General features: G+C 39.1%; 1 protein-coding gene across 1 annotated transcript in view; it reads left to right on the top strand.

Annotated features, from left to right (window-relative positions):
• BIRC6 (baculoviral IAP repeat containing 6) overlaps window positions 1-15,979 on the top strand; it is a 332,211-nt gene that overhangs the window by 90,464 nt on the left and 225,768 nt on the right. Inside the window, exons 23-30 of the mRNA XM_065402120.1 lie at window positions 3,295-3,441; window positions 4,011-4,198; window positions 5,034-5,348; window positions 5,853-5,952; window positions 6,772-6,986; window positions 7,149-7,357; window positions 7,698-8,044; window positions 10,549-10,768. Of these exons, the coding sequence (XP_065258192.1) occupies window positions 3,295-3,441; window positions 4,011-4,198; window positions 5,034-5,348; window positions 5,853-5,952; window positions 6,772-6,986; window positions 7,149-7,357; window positions 7,698-8,044; window positions 10,549-10,768 (1,741 nt within the window). The remainder of the gene's footprint in view (window positions 1-3,294; window positions 3,442-4,010; window positions 4,199-5,033; window positions 5,349-5,852; window positions 5,953-6,771; window positions 6,987-7,148; window positions 7,358-7,697; window positions 8,045-10,548; window positions 10,769-15,979) is intronic.

Genomic DNA, 15,979 nt, shown 5'->3' on the forward strand with positions numbered 1-15,979 from the left:
CCCACTAAACCCTTAGTTTCCTTTTTCCCCTTTTCATCTCAAAACTGTGGTGTTTTTTGTTTTTTTTAAATGCCTCCTATGTTTCTAGCAATGAGTTGTTCCCACTACAGCCTGTTGTCATTAAAAGTGCATTCACCAATCCAGAGGAAATCCAGCTTGGCGTCACAAGCTTTTAGAGCTGCCTCTCAGCTCAATATGAAAACTCTGGTGCTGGTCATCCACACCCTGTCTTCATCGGTCATGCAATTCCCTAAAGATGGAACAGTCTGACTTGACTGAGCCTGACTCCCCTCTTAAACCCCTTTTCCCCAAAAGACAAGTATGGAGGTCAAGCATCGAGAGAGATTTAGATGGGTTAAAAAACCCCAAGAGGCTTTATTTTTGTCAACTCTATCAAAAAGCACAGTCTCCAAGGAAAGAACACTGGAATGGAATACTAGGGAGGTGGTGGAATCTCCTTCCTTAGAGGTGTTTAAGGCCTGGCTTGACAAAGGCCTGGCTGGGATGATTTAGTTGGGGTTGGTCCTGCTTTGAGCAGGGGGTTCAACTAGATGACCTCCTGAGGTCTCTTCCAACCCTAACCTTCTATGATTCTATGAATACTAAATATCTAAGAAGTCAAGACACTTAATGGATAGCAGTCCTGAAGATGATGAATTGACATCCTTCCTGCCCACCCCTTCCTGATTTTTGTCTCTGACTACTCTGGAAAGTTGATTAACATGTATTATTTGTCCCCATCACTGGAATAAATTATACCTGGAGGAAGCTAATTTTACTCCAGTTAGAGGTCTCTCACCCCTCAGTCTAGAAGGGAGTTAGGGATTGAGGTGGGATTATCTTTTCTTGTTTCTGATGAACTTGACAAATTTACAGTTTGCCTGCAACATGGCAAAGGGATCAATCAGTAGTCTGCCATAAACTTAATGAAACTGAGGCCTGGTCCACACTAACCCCCCACTTCGGACTAAGGTACGCAAATTCAGCTACGTTAATAACGTAGCTGAATTCGAAGTACCTTAGTCCGAACTTACCGCGGGTCCAGACGCGGCAGGCAGGCTCCCCCGTCGATGCCGAGTACTCCTCTCGCCGAGCTGGAGTACCGGTGTCGACGGCGAGCATTTCCGGGATCGATCTGGGATCGATTTATCGCGTCTAGACAAGACGCGATAAATCGATCCCAGAAGATCGATTGCCTGCCGCCGAACCAGGAAGTAAGTGTAGGCGTACCCTGAGAATTTTACTTTACTCAGTAGCTCAGTTTTTCAGCTGATTAAAAATATTCTTTAGCTGAGATACTATTCTTGAGTTCCCCAAAAGAAGCATAGTGACTAAGAACTATAAAATCTATTTTCTTTGCAGTACTGGACCACTTCCATGTCTGATAATAGTCTCTGCTTAAACCTCTCTTCATTGAGTTAATAAACTTTCTTCTGTTCTTAAGTCTAAGCATAAACGTGTCAGAAAAAATTACCAAGGGAATCAAGTGGTCATCTTCACTTATGTGTAACTACATAGGTAATACCTCATCTTAGTGACCCTACCATAATTAGTTGAAGTGCTCCGGCCATTGAACCATTCTCTCTTTCTTATGGGATCTCTTTTTTTTACCGTAGCCTGATTTGAATGTCAGAACAGCTTTACCTTTTAAAGTTAAATCATTGCATTCAAAGCTGTTTTAAACCAGTGGAAGACAAGGCACTATCACGACTCACCCTTGTAATATTTAGTTCTTTGGGCTGTCTTGATATAGATGGCAGATTATAGCCCCCAAACCAAAGTACAATCTTAATGTAAGTTCCTGCTTGAGCCCCAATTTTCTATTAATCTGATTTGTCCTCTTTTTTTCATAGTTGCAGTTAGAAGGGTAAGCAAAATTAATCCTTTTTTAGCAGAGCTATTCCTCAAGCTTTACTTAAACTAAGTAGTTTTGTCTTTGCGTCACACTCTTCATTTTAGTTAAGACACATCTTGTTACTTTCCATCTGTCTGATAACTATGCATCACAAGGGAATTCTCCTTCATAACTTGAACCTCCCTCAGAGGCCTAAAGTTCTTCCAAGAAATCTTGGTAATCTTTGCTTACTCTATGGAAGTCCTAAGAAAGGGCAGGGTTAAACCCATTAAAGCTGCCATTGCTCATTGGGTCAAAGTCACCATCCAAAAAAGCATGTCTTTTTTTTTTTTTCTAACAAGCAATTTCCCCACGTTATCTCTGACCATTCAACCAGGTCAGTATCTATGGCTATGTCTACACTACCACGGTAAGTCTACCTAAGTTACGCAACTCCAGCTACGTGAACAATGTAGTGGAGTTGATGTAGCTTAGGTCAACTTACTGCGGTGTCTACACCGCGCTGGGTTGACTGGAGACACTCTCCCCCATTGACTTACCTTATGCTCTCATTCCCGGTGGAGTACCAGAGTCGACCGGAGAGCGCTCTGCCATTGATTTACCGGGTCTTCACTAGATCGACTAAATCGACCCCGGGTGCATCAGTCGCCAGAGTGTTGATCCTGCGGTAGTGTAGACATAGATTTCTCTGTCTGGGAGATAGGCTATTTCCAAAACTTGCAAAGCTGCCATCTGGTTTTCTCTTCACTCCAGATACTATAAATTTAATGAGATGTTAGCTGCTGATTAACTTCTGAATCTAATACATTATACTTTTTAAATGTGTTCTTGCCTCTTCTCAGACTTGTATCTTAGAGCTTTTAAATCACGGGTAGTTAGGCTTGTGGCTTAATGTTTGAAATGCTGGAAGATAATCTGATGGAAGTCATGAGTGTTAAATGTTGCTGGTTATAGTGTCAATTTTGGAAGTACTCTCCTTAGGCTTCCTGGCCAACGTAAAGGATTCTAATACTGAACTTCGATGGTCTAGAAAAATCTTTGAACTTGCCCCAAACACATCCATGAGTGTGGGTGGATCTTATCAGTAAATGTTACTTAGGGTTGATGAATGTACTTTTTGCAAGTCAAAATTTTCCAGTCCTTCCACAAACAGAGCGCAGCCTTCATTCTTAGCTTATTTCTGCTGCTTATTCCTGATCCTCTGACCAGATAGCACTTTGAGCTACAATTAGAACGTTCAAAATCCTATACCTAAAGATACATTACTTTTTATAGAAATGTATATGTTACAGTAGCTTTATTAAATTGTTTCCTCCTGAAATGTTGGGTGAGAATATGCACAGATTATATTTAACTGCTGACACAGTCCATACTTGAAAAATCTAATGACCACTATCAAAAGAACATTAAATGATGAACAAAATATTTTTTTCTTACAGGAAATGGGAAGATTAGTGGTGGTGCAGCAGCTGAGGGTAGTTTCACCTCCCTTACTGGACTCCTGGAAGTTGAGCCTCTGCACTTTACCTGTGTTTCAACTAGTGATGGGACTAGGATAGAAAGGGACGATGCAAGTACGTTTACTGGTATATACAACCTTTTATTATTTCTACTTAGTTAAAACACAAAAATCGATGTATGCTAGATATTTGAATGCCATTTATCCAACACTTCCCCCCCCCCCCCCCCAAACAATTTTAGAAGTTGCATAAACCTTAAAATTTCAAGTTGTTAAATGGCAACATACACTTTCTTAGAGATTTGACAAACAATTTAAGGAAACGAAATTTAAATTTAGAAGTTTGAATTTGTTGTTTACTGTGTGTAGCACATTAGCATGTGTTTGCATTACAACCCCACATGGCAAAAGAAATCGGTTACAGTAACCAGTCCTTGAGTAGCACTTTTATTTAGGTGTGTGTTGAATGTACATTTAGACATAGTGCATAAACTACAACTTTTGTAACACACAAGAAAATATTACTTTGTCCAGTTTGCTGTGTGAGGAAAATTATGACTTGATACTTTCTCTCTAGCTTGCTTTTAGCCTGCTATTTTATTGTTAACCTATAAAGGAATTAAGTATGCCATGTAGAAGTGCTTTTTGTGCTTCTTTTCTACATACATGTTTTTTTTTTCTTTTGTTCCATGCCAGTGAGTACCTTTGGGGTTACCCCAGCGGTTGGTGGCCTCTCATCTGGGACGGTTGGGGAAGCCTCGACAGCACTGAGTTCAGCAGCCCAGGTAGCTTTGCAGTCTCTCTCTCATGCAATGGCCTCAGCCGAGCAACAGCTCCAGGTGCTGCAAGAGAAACAGCAGCAGCTTTTGAAGCTTCAGCAACAGGTTGGAGGCTATTTGGCTATTTTTTCATGCTGTCTCTAAACTTCAAAAGCTGAGAAAGTAGTTACAGAGCTATACTTTTTTTTTTTTTTTTCTTTTTTTTCTCCCCATTTTCAGAGTGCATTCTGTGAGGAGGGAACAGCTCTGGGCTGAGGATCACGTTCATTAAACAAAATGATGAAATTGTTTACCATGCAATTTTTTTTTTCTTTTTTTTGCCTTTCAAATTCTATTTTTGTACATATGAGGTTTTGAGGGTGGGGAATTTCATCAGTGTCATTCACTTTCGTAAAGAATATAGTTTTGATTAACAAGCAGAAGAGCAAGATAGTCAAGGAACCACACTGGAATTAAAAGAAAGAGAAGTTGCCATCAATGATACCAGTTTACACAAAATAAAAATCCTATATGGTAAAGTGGTGATTTGTATGCAATTTTACTTTTTCCTTAATTAAATCCTAGTTCTTGTTGCATTATACATCTCCATTTTATTTTTGGGATAATTTCACAAATTTGAAAGTGAATGTTGGTGAGATACACAACAGTAGTTGGTCCAATAACAGATATTGCATCACCCGCTGGCTCTCTCTAATTGGGACCAATACAGCTATGACAATACTGCATACAAAGTAAACGTTGTCAGATTATACAGTATTCCATTTTTCCAGCTAGTGTTAGGTAATTAATAGAACCATAATGATGGTAGTTGGATGACATGCATTTTTACATAGTTTAAATGAAAGTTGAGGTTTTATACTCCGTCCATAGTGCATATTGCTAATACGTTTACAGGCAGTGTTGGTCTACTCTACATACTCTGCTTTTATTTTTCTTACAGAAAGCTAAGCTGGAAGCAAAACTACATCAGACAACAGCGGCAGCAGCGGCAGCAGCATCAGCAGTTGGTCCTGTTCACAACTCTGTGCCTTCCAACCCAGTAGCAGCACCAGGGTTCTTCATTCATCCTTCAGATGTCATTCCACCCACTCCAAAAACAACACCTCTGTTTATGACTCCACCTTTGACTCCACCAAATGAGGCAGTTTCTGCTGTTATCAATGCAGAGCTTGCTCAGCTTTTCCCTGGCTCAGTCATTGATCCTCCAACAGTTAATCTTGCTGCACATAACAAAAATGCAAACAAGTCCAGAACGGTAATTAATTTTCTAATGGAAATGAGACACTTAAATATATTCTTAACAATCAGGATTTAACTATTGGTTTTACTTTTTACTTGATTGATTAGTAACAGTTCTGTTTATTGACTTTGGTTGAGATGTAAACATTTAACTACTAGATAAAAGAATTTCCTTTTCATATGGGCTATTATAGAAGGGCAAGATAGATAATGTCCCAAATTCTATTAAAAGAAAATAGATTCCTTATATAGGAGGTAACATAACCATGTAGCTGTAATCCTTTGAACAAGGATTCAGTTGGTTTAAATCCATTGATTAGTATTAGTATTTCCTCATGGTGCATACTAGTGCAAAATATAGTGTAAGTGAAGTCAAGAATATCAGACCTGTAAATAGAAGGGACTGAATTGTTTTTTTCATTCTTACAGACTTACATGAACAAGACCTTCATATACATACAAAATAGTATACATTTTAATTACGTTTTTAATTTTACTACTGTTTCCTCCTCCTCCTCAGAATCCACTTGGATCTGGCCTTGCTCTTGCAATATCTCATGCTTCACATTTTCTTCAGCCTCCGCCTCATCAGTCCATTATTATAGAACGAATGCACTCAGGTAAAACCAGAACTCTTTCTTAACTTCTTGGTTTTGTGTAATGGGATTTTCTGATAGAGGTTGAATATTTTCTAGGACACTTCGATTAGTAGTCTAGCTGCAGTCCTATTTGCCTTTGTAAATAAATGTGTATGACTTTGTTACCATCGTATGCCAAGAATGCTGAATGTACAAGGACACTTGCTGAAAAAATATTGCAGAGGAAGGTATGTTGGGATCTTTAGACAGGTACTTTAATGAAATACTCTTGCCAAAGGGCACAAATATCTATCTTTATATTAGCTATTTATTTACCCTCTATGGCTTCCTATTATAGAGCAAGAAGAAATTATGAAACTCTAGCGATACAAATGGTGAAATTAAGGAGAAAGCAGACAACTGTTTTGCCCATATAGCATGTGAAGAAGAGGCAACAAATAGGTTTTCCAGCATTTCATACGTTTCTAAAAGATTTAGAATAGTTTGTATAAGTATACCACCAATTCTTACACCTTTATGCATTTAAGTTTTGTGTGTATGTGTACATACGTGTGTGTACACTTTGCTGCATAAATTGATTACCAGTACAATGGATCTAAGCCAAATATTTTGGACTCCTTACTATTTTGCAAATGAAGTCATGTCTATGATTCAGAACATCTTCAGTCAGGTTGCAAGTTTAACGAACTACTTTGATGTTTAGTAAAACTGCAAATTTTCACAAATATAGTCTTTCTGAAGTATACTAAATCAATATACCAAACCACTATTTCTGGACTTTGTATATTTGGTTAATTGGAATGGTACTGGTGCTTTCAGCCCATCTAACTTTTTTTATAGGAGCAAGAAGATTTGTGACCTTAGATTTTGGCAGACCTGTGCTGTTGACAGATGTATTGATTCCCACCTGTGGAGACTTGGCTTCCTTGTCAATTGACATTTGGACTTTAGGAGAAGAGGTGGATGGAAGACGATTGGTAGTAGCTACTGATATTAGCACACATTCACTCATTCTACATGACTTAATACCACCACCAGTTTGCAGGTTCATGAAGGTAAAAAATTAAAATAAAAAAAAAAAGCTAAAAATGAAAATGCTTTCCCACAAATATTGATTATTTGAATTTCTTATTCTTTTAAACTCTTTCAAATGGAAGTGTGATTTGTGTTAACTTTTCTTTATGCAAAAATAAAGGTTACATTACCTTTTATTACAGATCACTGTAATTGGTCGATATGGTAGTACAAATGCTAGAGCCAAAATCCCATTAGGGTTTTACTATGGTCATACCTATATCTTGCCATTGGAAAGTGAACTGAAGTTAATGCATGATCCTCTAAGAGGAGAAGGTGAAGCTGCAAACCAGCCAGAAATTGATCAACACTTAACAATGATGATTGCATTGCAAGAAGACATACAGTGCAGGTGGGAAGAAATGTGTACACAAATATTCGGTTACATTTGTTTTAAATAAACAGTGGAAAGACTATGTCAGTAATTTTGCATTGCCACTTTCCAGGACTTGTTTAAAAATATCAGACAGTGTAACTTGGCCTTGTAATGTAGTACAGATGTTACAATATAAGCTCCGTGGTGGTGGTTTTAAAAAAAGTAAATAAAGAAGTCCTCTTTCCCTCCGTTTTCAGTATTTATTTAATAGTGTATATATAGTAACAAATATTCAGTTTTAGCAATTTAAATCTTAAATATGTGTTGCTATATGTGAATTTCAGTTGAAAGGAATGCTGGAATTTTCCCCCTGTAGGTACAACTTGGCATGCCATAGACTGGAAATCCTTTTGCAAAACATTGACCTGCCTCCACTCAACAGTGCTAACAATGCTCAGTATTTTTTGCGAAAACCAGATAAGGCAGTAGAGGAGGACAGTAGAGTGTTTTCTGCTTACCAGGACTGCATTCAGCTACAGCTTCAACTCAATTTGGCTCATCATGCTGTACAGAGGCTCAAAGTAGCTTTAGGTGCAAGCAGGAAGACACTAAAAGAACAACCTGACCCAAAAGAGCTGATTCAGATGTCCTCCACAGAGCAGTTACGCACCATCATCAGATACTTACTGGATACTTTACTTAGCTTACTTCATTCCTCCAATGGTTAGTGTTTTTTTAATGTTTGCAAATACGTCAGTTAAAATATTTAAGAACACTTTTACCAGTGTTCCAGAAACCTTGAAAAGCTTAATTTGCTAATTTCTTCGGTTAGTTTTTTGAGCAAAAAGATATGCTAGTAGTGGTCATGTTTATTGTCCCACGCAGTACATAGAAAGCTCTTGTATTATATTGAGGTCACATTTACTATAAAATCAGGATGGACAAAAATAAATGATAAAAAAAAAAAAATGTAAAAAATGGATTGTTTTATTTAAATACATTTTCCCATTTAAAAATAGATTTGTTTAAAATTAAATTTGAAATTGACAACCTACATTAAGGCCTAAACTTCTATAATTTAAAAAATCATTTAAATGAAAATATGCTGCATTGATGCGCTCTCATCAACTTTTAATGAGATAAAGTGTGCTGCTTTTTTAATTATATACAGAATTGTGGGAAACGTATTTAATTTCTGAGGATAACTCAAGCGTTATAAATATCACAATATCAGGTATTGCATTAAGCATCTCTTAAGTCTTCATACTGGTGTGAATGCTGGTATTTACATTTTTCCAACTGTAAGTACTTAATTTTTTTTATGCAGGGAAGCTTTTGCCTTAATTACTTTTTGGTTTCAGATTTAGCTAGCAGAATATTTTCTTGATTTGGAGTAGCGCATTCATAGTGTATAAAACTATTGAGAGTTAAAATGAGCAGGAAAGTTTGCTTGCCTCTTCCAGCCTATGAATAAAAACCTAGTAGGAGAGGATGAGGTCTACTAATTCTAAAAACTTCAAAGGTCTGAGGCCAGATTTTTTTAAGGTATATAGGCACCTAAAAATGCAGGTAGGTGCTGAATCGGATTTTCAAAAGCACCTAAGCAGGCATTCAAAAAGGTATCGACTTCCCATTGATTTCAATCCAAGTGTCCATCCAAAGGTAGTGTTAATTTTTCTTATCTAAAAAATAAGAAATGCATCATTCATTTAACATAATAAGTAAAAATTAAGAATCTGAATAAATGTATGTTAAGCTATATAAATATTTACATCTGATTTTAGTGTAGCCTTCTGGTTAGCAAAAAGTACCACTGAATTTAGTATAAAGTCTGTTTTTCGTTGCACATCAACATATTGTAAAACAAGATTAAAATCAATGATTTAAATGCAAGTTTCTTGCTTCCTTAATTAGGTCATAATTATAATTGGTAAATTAAATCAGTCCATCCTGCTTTAAATTTGCTAACATAATTTAGCAATCACTTTGCATAAAATACTTTAAATATTCATTGGAGCAGAGATTTGGACCTGAATCTCCCACATACCCGGGAGTGCTCTAACCACTGGGCTATAGAGCATTTTTCCTCTGTCTCTGGCCTAATGAGTATTTTATACAAAATGGAACAGCTTCAACAGTAGAGATTTAGACTCACCTTAGAATACTCCATAGCCTAGTGGTTAGGTTCAAATCCCTGCTGCTCTCAGGGGATTTGAATCTGGGTCTCCCACATTCTGGGTGAGTGCTCTGACTGCTGGGCCATTGGGTCCTGCACAAAATATGTGGTGGTGTCCCCCTTTTTACCCAATCAGGTAGGTGTATTCCAAGCTGGCTTCTGAGCACACCTACTGGATTGGGCCTCAAAGGGGAAAGCCTAGTTTTAGGATCCCTCCAGGGTTTAGGCATGAGCTAGATGTTGGGTGTCAGGACTTAGTAAGTGAATATGCACATGCCCACCAGCAGATTTTTTAGGCACCATCGGGACTTCATCAGTGGAAATTTAGGTGACCATAAAGTTAGGTGACAGCTGGGTGAGGGTTTTGTTTTTGATTATGATAATTTTGGATTTAGATGCCTAAAGTGGCAGTTAAGCGGTTAAATCCCCTTGTAGTTCTTTGGAGCCGAAGTCTCATTGAAAGTCACTGAAATGGGACTTAAGCTCCTACGTCACTTAAGCATTTTTGAAAATTTTAGTCTTAGCCTTTTAATAGTCACATTTTTGCCTGTTAGAAATTTCTAACATAAAATTATAAATATAGGAAAAATCCATGTAAATTTGAACTTACTTCAGTAGCAATCTGGAGAACCAAGAATGCTTTTTAAAAAATTTTTTTTAAACAAGCCATACATAATGAAGCATACTGAAAATAAATGTGAAGTTTATACACCTCTACCCCGTTATAACGCGGTAAAGCAGTGCTCCGGGGGGGGCGGGGCTGCGCAGTCCGGCGGATCAAAGCAAGTTCAATATAATGCGGTTTCACCTATAACATGGTAAGATTTTTTTTGGTTCCCGAGGACAGCGTTCTATCGAGGTAGAGGTGTATAATGTTTTTGTATGGATACCGTTTGTGTATTTTTACCTTACATTCACAGATGGGGGGAGGGGAGGGGATTTATAGCATTCCTTATGAATGTAGTAACTTGCTACTCTTTAAAATCTGAAGACAAACACCTCTCCCCTTAAACATCCATATGCATTTCATTTGATTTCCTTCTCTTATAAGGGCACTCTGTTCCTGTGGTTCTGCAAAGTACGTTTCATGCTCAGGCTTGTGAAGAGTTATTTAAACATCTCTGTATCAGTGGGACCCCAAAGATACGATTGCACACTGGCCTTCTACTTGTTCAGCTGTGTGGAGGTGAAAGATGGTGGGGGCAGTTTCTCTCTAATGTTTTGCAGGAACTGTACAACTCGGAGCAACTTCTTATTTTCCCACAAGACAGGTAAGGTTGTTTTGGCATAGAGATATGTTGTAATGTTTACTGTGTATGAATGATGTTACATAATTTTATTGCAAAACGTTAGGTTTTTAACCTAGTATTTGGGAAGATGGCAGATGCATTTTTTTTCCTACTAGCACTAACAATAGAAGTCCAGAGGCTTGAAAAATGCTAGTTCTGATTTTATATTTCCTATTGATGCTGTTTTTCAATACAATGTAAGCTTTTCATTTTAAAAAGTTCCCTTTTGATTTAAGCACTGATTGAAAAGATTACCTAAATTGGAGGTAAAGTGTTGTGTCTGGAGCCAAACGGACTTATCCAACTCACCACAAAGATGAGAACTTCCTTGTAATAAACTGATGATCTGATCACATCATCTAATTACAAAGAACATCCACTAAAATTATATTTAAAGAACAATTTCTTAAGAGGAAATCTCCATTTTGGCAGTCTGATGCAACTTAAAAGTGAGTCCAGTGCTTTTTGGTGGAAAAGCAGAGTCAAAGTAGAACATTTCTAAGTTGTAAAGGAAGTATATACACTTGTAAGTTCTTAAGAGCATTACTTGCATGGATTTCTGCTACAGAAGTGAACACTCAGAACTTTTGGGTTAGCAGTATCTGGGGATACATGAGAACTCTGCCTCTGTCCTCTTGTGCTGATCTTCATCCGAAAATGTACAAAGGGGCACGGCTCCACCCACCGGGCTTGTTGCTGTGAATTCAAGAGGCAGTGATCAGGTATTCAGTGGTGTCAGTCACTGCCTCTGTCTTTTCTCTTGAGAGAATTTACCTCTTTCTCATAACTTACCAGCTTTAAGCTGTGCCCTTCCATCATTTCTATGATGGCCAAGAACACTTTGTACCTATTTTTCCCTTTAAGTTGCATTCATGCTATGTGCGGCGCCTCTAGTAACTGCACATATCAAAACCTGAGTCTCCTGAAACTCCACCTGTTGGGACTAATGTTTGGAGGTGCCAGTGCCAGGTATATAGGTTTAGTGCCTCTTGGAAGTTCATTGTCTATGAAACTTGACAGCGTTATCCTGCTATGCAAGCTTCGATGTCAAGGACCATATCAAGCTGCCCTTGAGGATCTCTGATTTAGTTTTATTCCCTGACACCTTGCACTGGAAGTTAGGAGTCAGTTCAGCTGTCGAGTACCACATTCACTTTGTTGGCATATCCAGGTAGCAGGTCTTCGAAGAACTCTCTTCCAAGTACTGTGACTTTTCTGATCGAAGTGGTGCCATGACTCCGTAATTCTTGATCTATAACTATGGGCCAGCTTCATTGTGCAAGACATTCTCTGTATCAGGAGCCTCATTAGTGCACTGTTGCCTTCCTTTGTCTTGGGTGTCTTTGTCTCATCTCCGCAGTGGATGTCTCTGCATTGGGAAACCACGGTTCTGTCCCTTAGTATAAGGAACTTAAACAACTAGATGAATGGCCTTTCCCATCAATTATAAAAAGCCTACTGGGATCTCTGGTTGACCTCAACATCCATACTTCTCTCCAAAATAGTCATTGACATCAGGTCCCACAACAGGAGTGTGAATTCATCTAAACTCAATCATTATCCAGCTCTGTAGTTATTCTTTAGCCCAAATAAAATCAGGGAAATCTAGCGGGCCGAGCAAAGTGAGGCCTTACGCTCAATTCAATGGAATGTCTAGCCAGCCGCAACATGATGGTTTTTGAAAACATCTGTTCAGGACCTATTGATTTTGATAAAAAAGATGAAAAGCCTGATGTCCACATATGTAAATGTTATGATTATATAGGAGGGGGGAAAGGCAATGATCTCAGAGGCCTTCGCAGGGGAGCAGAGTCACGCTACGTATAGGAGTGAGGCAGTGACCTCAGGGTTAGAGTTCAATGTGGAGGTTAGGGTGTCCCTACTATGGCCAGGCCCCCTCCTAAACTGGGCCCGCTGCCTGGGTTGGTTAAGGGAGTGTCATAGTGGCTGGCCTTAAGGGGGCAAGATTCCATCTGAGTATACAGCTCAGCCTACATGAGCAATGAAATGTGCAACCCTCTCTAGTCCTCACTCACCACCTAAGAACAGGGAGCCAGGAAGATGTTTTATATAGCATGTCTGTAGACAGTATAAAGTAACAAATAGTGTCAGCACAATACAACTTCCTAAACTGGGACAAACTGCTTCCACTGTTACATGAGTAAGCAGGGAGGTCATGGAAGTCATGAATTCCGTGACCTTCATGACTTCTGCAGCGTCTGGTGCTGGCTCTAGCAGCTAGCAGCAGCAGTTTGGGTGTGTAGGAGGGGCTTAGGGCTAGGGGCAGGAGGTTGGGGGGCATTACCTCAGGGTGCAGGACTCCCACTGGCGTGGCTCTGCAGCTCCTCCTAGGCGGAGGGGCCTGAGGGGGGTCTGCTTGCTGCCTGCACCCGCAGGCCCACCCCAGCAACTCCTATTGGCTGTGGTTCCAGGCCAATGGGAGCTGCGCAGTTGGCAGTTGTGGCAGGAGTAGTGCATGGAGCCCCCTGGCCCCTCCACCGCCTAGGAGCTGCAGGGACACGCGGAGCCCCCCAACACCAGTGCCCACAGACTGCCCTCCTGACCCCCCCCCCCGAGCACCCGTGGCCCCCCACCCAAGTTTTAGTTAGGGATATACAGGTCTGTCGCATCTTATGCTGGGGTTACATTCCGCAGTCAGCGCGTAAAGTGAAAATTGCGTACAGTCAAAATTACATTGAGTGTAATGGCGGGCGGAATCGCCCGCACTACATGTACAGTATTAAAATTGTTATTTTTCTCGTTTTGTTTTGTTTTTGCCAACCGCGTAAAGCTGAAATCGCGCATGTTAAATGCACGTAAGATGCGACAGACCTGTATGGTAAAAGTTATGGACAAGTTACGGGCTGTGAATTTTTTTGTTATACGTCACCTGTCCATGACTTTTTTACTAAAAATACCTGTGACTAAAATGTAGCCTTATACATGAGTTGTTGAAGTGAGACCAAGGAGGATGACTAATTAGAGCTGTATTTTAACAATACCTCAAAATTCTGAGAAACTGGAGCAGATAAAAATCCTTTTTTTTCTTTGCAGAGTAACTTCATAAGTACAACACGAGCATAAGATAGACCACTAATCAAGTTTCCTCTCCCTGCTGTTGCCAGAACTAAAGCTGGCTGAATACTGTTTTTTGTTCGTTTGCTGCCAATTCCAGAAAAATCAGTGTCTAGAAAACACATTTTTTTGTTTTGAAACAAAAATTCAGAAAATTAGAAATTCAGAAAAAAATTCACGTTGGATTGAATAAAATGCTTCCTTCAACAAGACGTGAAATTTTTCAATTCAATTTTGGGCATTTTATAAAGAGAGGGAGCAATAATGGCAATTCATAGACATTCATAATGACAATGAACAGTTATTGCGCCGGGGGAAAAAAATGAGAATTACTGCATAGGTTAGTGCACTCGCTTAGGATATGTGAGACCGAAGTTCAAGTCCCTGCTCCAATGACTTAAATTTTTAACAGCTTCAATAGGAGAAATTGTGTGACCCACACCAGGCTATCCCATAGCCCATTGGATAGAGAGCTCACCTGTAATGTGGGAGATTGTAGTTCATTCCTTGTTCACATCAGACAGAGGAGGAATCGAACCTGGGTGTCTCAAATTCCAGCTGAGTGCCCTAACCACTGGGCTAAAAGTTATAAAGAGGCTGGTGCCATCACCACCACCTCCTCTGCCAGCCCAAAAAATTAAATGTCAAAATGGACAGTTTCATTTCAGCATTTCCAAAACACTTCAATTTTTCAGTTCAGTAACTACTTGACAACCTTGACCCAATTTCATGACTAGTTTTGGGTTGACCAAAACTTCATTTTTCAGCATATACGTTTTTTGACAAAAAAATTTCATGCAGCTCAGAATAACTCCCATAGAGGAAGTTGCTTCCTCAATACCTAACCAGTTAGTGGCAGTCCTGTTTTGAGTGATTGTGGTTTATATCCTATTGTCCACTTTTCTGCTTACTGCAACTGTGGATATTCTTATCCATAATCTTTTTTGAATAGTACTAATCTCTTGGACTTAATACCTTAGGGTAATGAGTGAAAGGAATGTAATGATTCTTTAACATTTCTGTTCATCATATTAAATACTACAAGCAGACATATCAGGAGATCTGCAGCTCAGATTTTTTGGGTTATTAATAGGCAACAAGTGTATCAAATTCTATACAAACACATTGGTAATTACATTGAATAGCTATATAGGGCTTCTCTCTTCTGGGATCTCTCAAAGGCTATTGGGATTGGTTTTTGAGGTTTTTGCAGCTCACTATTAACTCTGAAACTTAATGATGACACTTCAAATGCTAGTATTGTTAAACTTTTTCAGTGACTTGTCCTAACAAAAACATTGTCTTTCTTATCCAGTGGGGTTGAATCGTACCCATCATGTCTTTCCTTCTGCTCACTTCAAAGGTGGCTACAAGGAAATACAACAGCAAAATATAAATATGTGAATCTCAATTCTTGTTTTTCGGTGGTGGTGTTAGTACTGCACTCAGGTGATCTAGCAACATATCTGTGCTTTGGAGGGACTGAATAGGGACTCCTGGAGACTCTCTGATGCTCTTTCCACATTTGCAGGGGTTGCTTCACAGCAACATGAGCTGCTTTCTTCTTTGCAAGGCTTAGATGGGTTTTCATCACAGAGATCTCAGTTACTAGTGGTTTAGGAAGTAAGAAGGTGATTTGAAAGCAGCTCCATAGAAATATAAATCAAGCAGCACCTGGAACACAGGTCCAACCTCTTTGGAGTAAGAGCAAAAGACTAGGGTTGAGAATCAAACCCAGGTCTTAAGTGTAATTAACTTAATTGCGCGGTCTCAAGGCCAGCCATTAGTCATCTTGATTATTCAGATTTGATACTATTCTTTAAAAAGATGGTAAAAATTTTCAGAACATCAGCCATAAATAATTGGCTGCTGTAATGGGGTATGCAGGCTTTTGTAGGCTTATAACACATGGGCTAGCCTGTAACCTTTACCTCAAATAGGAAAAACTTCTGCTGCCACTTGAACTCTCTCTTGTCCTCCTGGATTCTTTGACGAGTCAAAGGTTGGAAAATTCTCTTGCTCACATAGGTGTTCCAGCAAATTCAAAGTAGTGCAATTTCTGAACTTTGTTTTTGAGCCAGGTGCCATCAAAAAGTATCACCTTATTCCCTCTTCATG

The sequence above is a fragment of the Emys orbicularis genome, chromosome 3, assembly GCF_028017835.1.
Source record: "Emys orbicularis isolate rEmyOrb1 chromosome 3, rEmyOrb1.hap1, whole genome shotgun sequence".
NCBI classification, from domain to species: Eukaryota; Metazoa; Chordata; order Testudines; family Emydidae; genus Emys; species Emys orbicularis.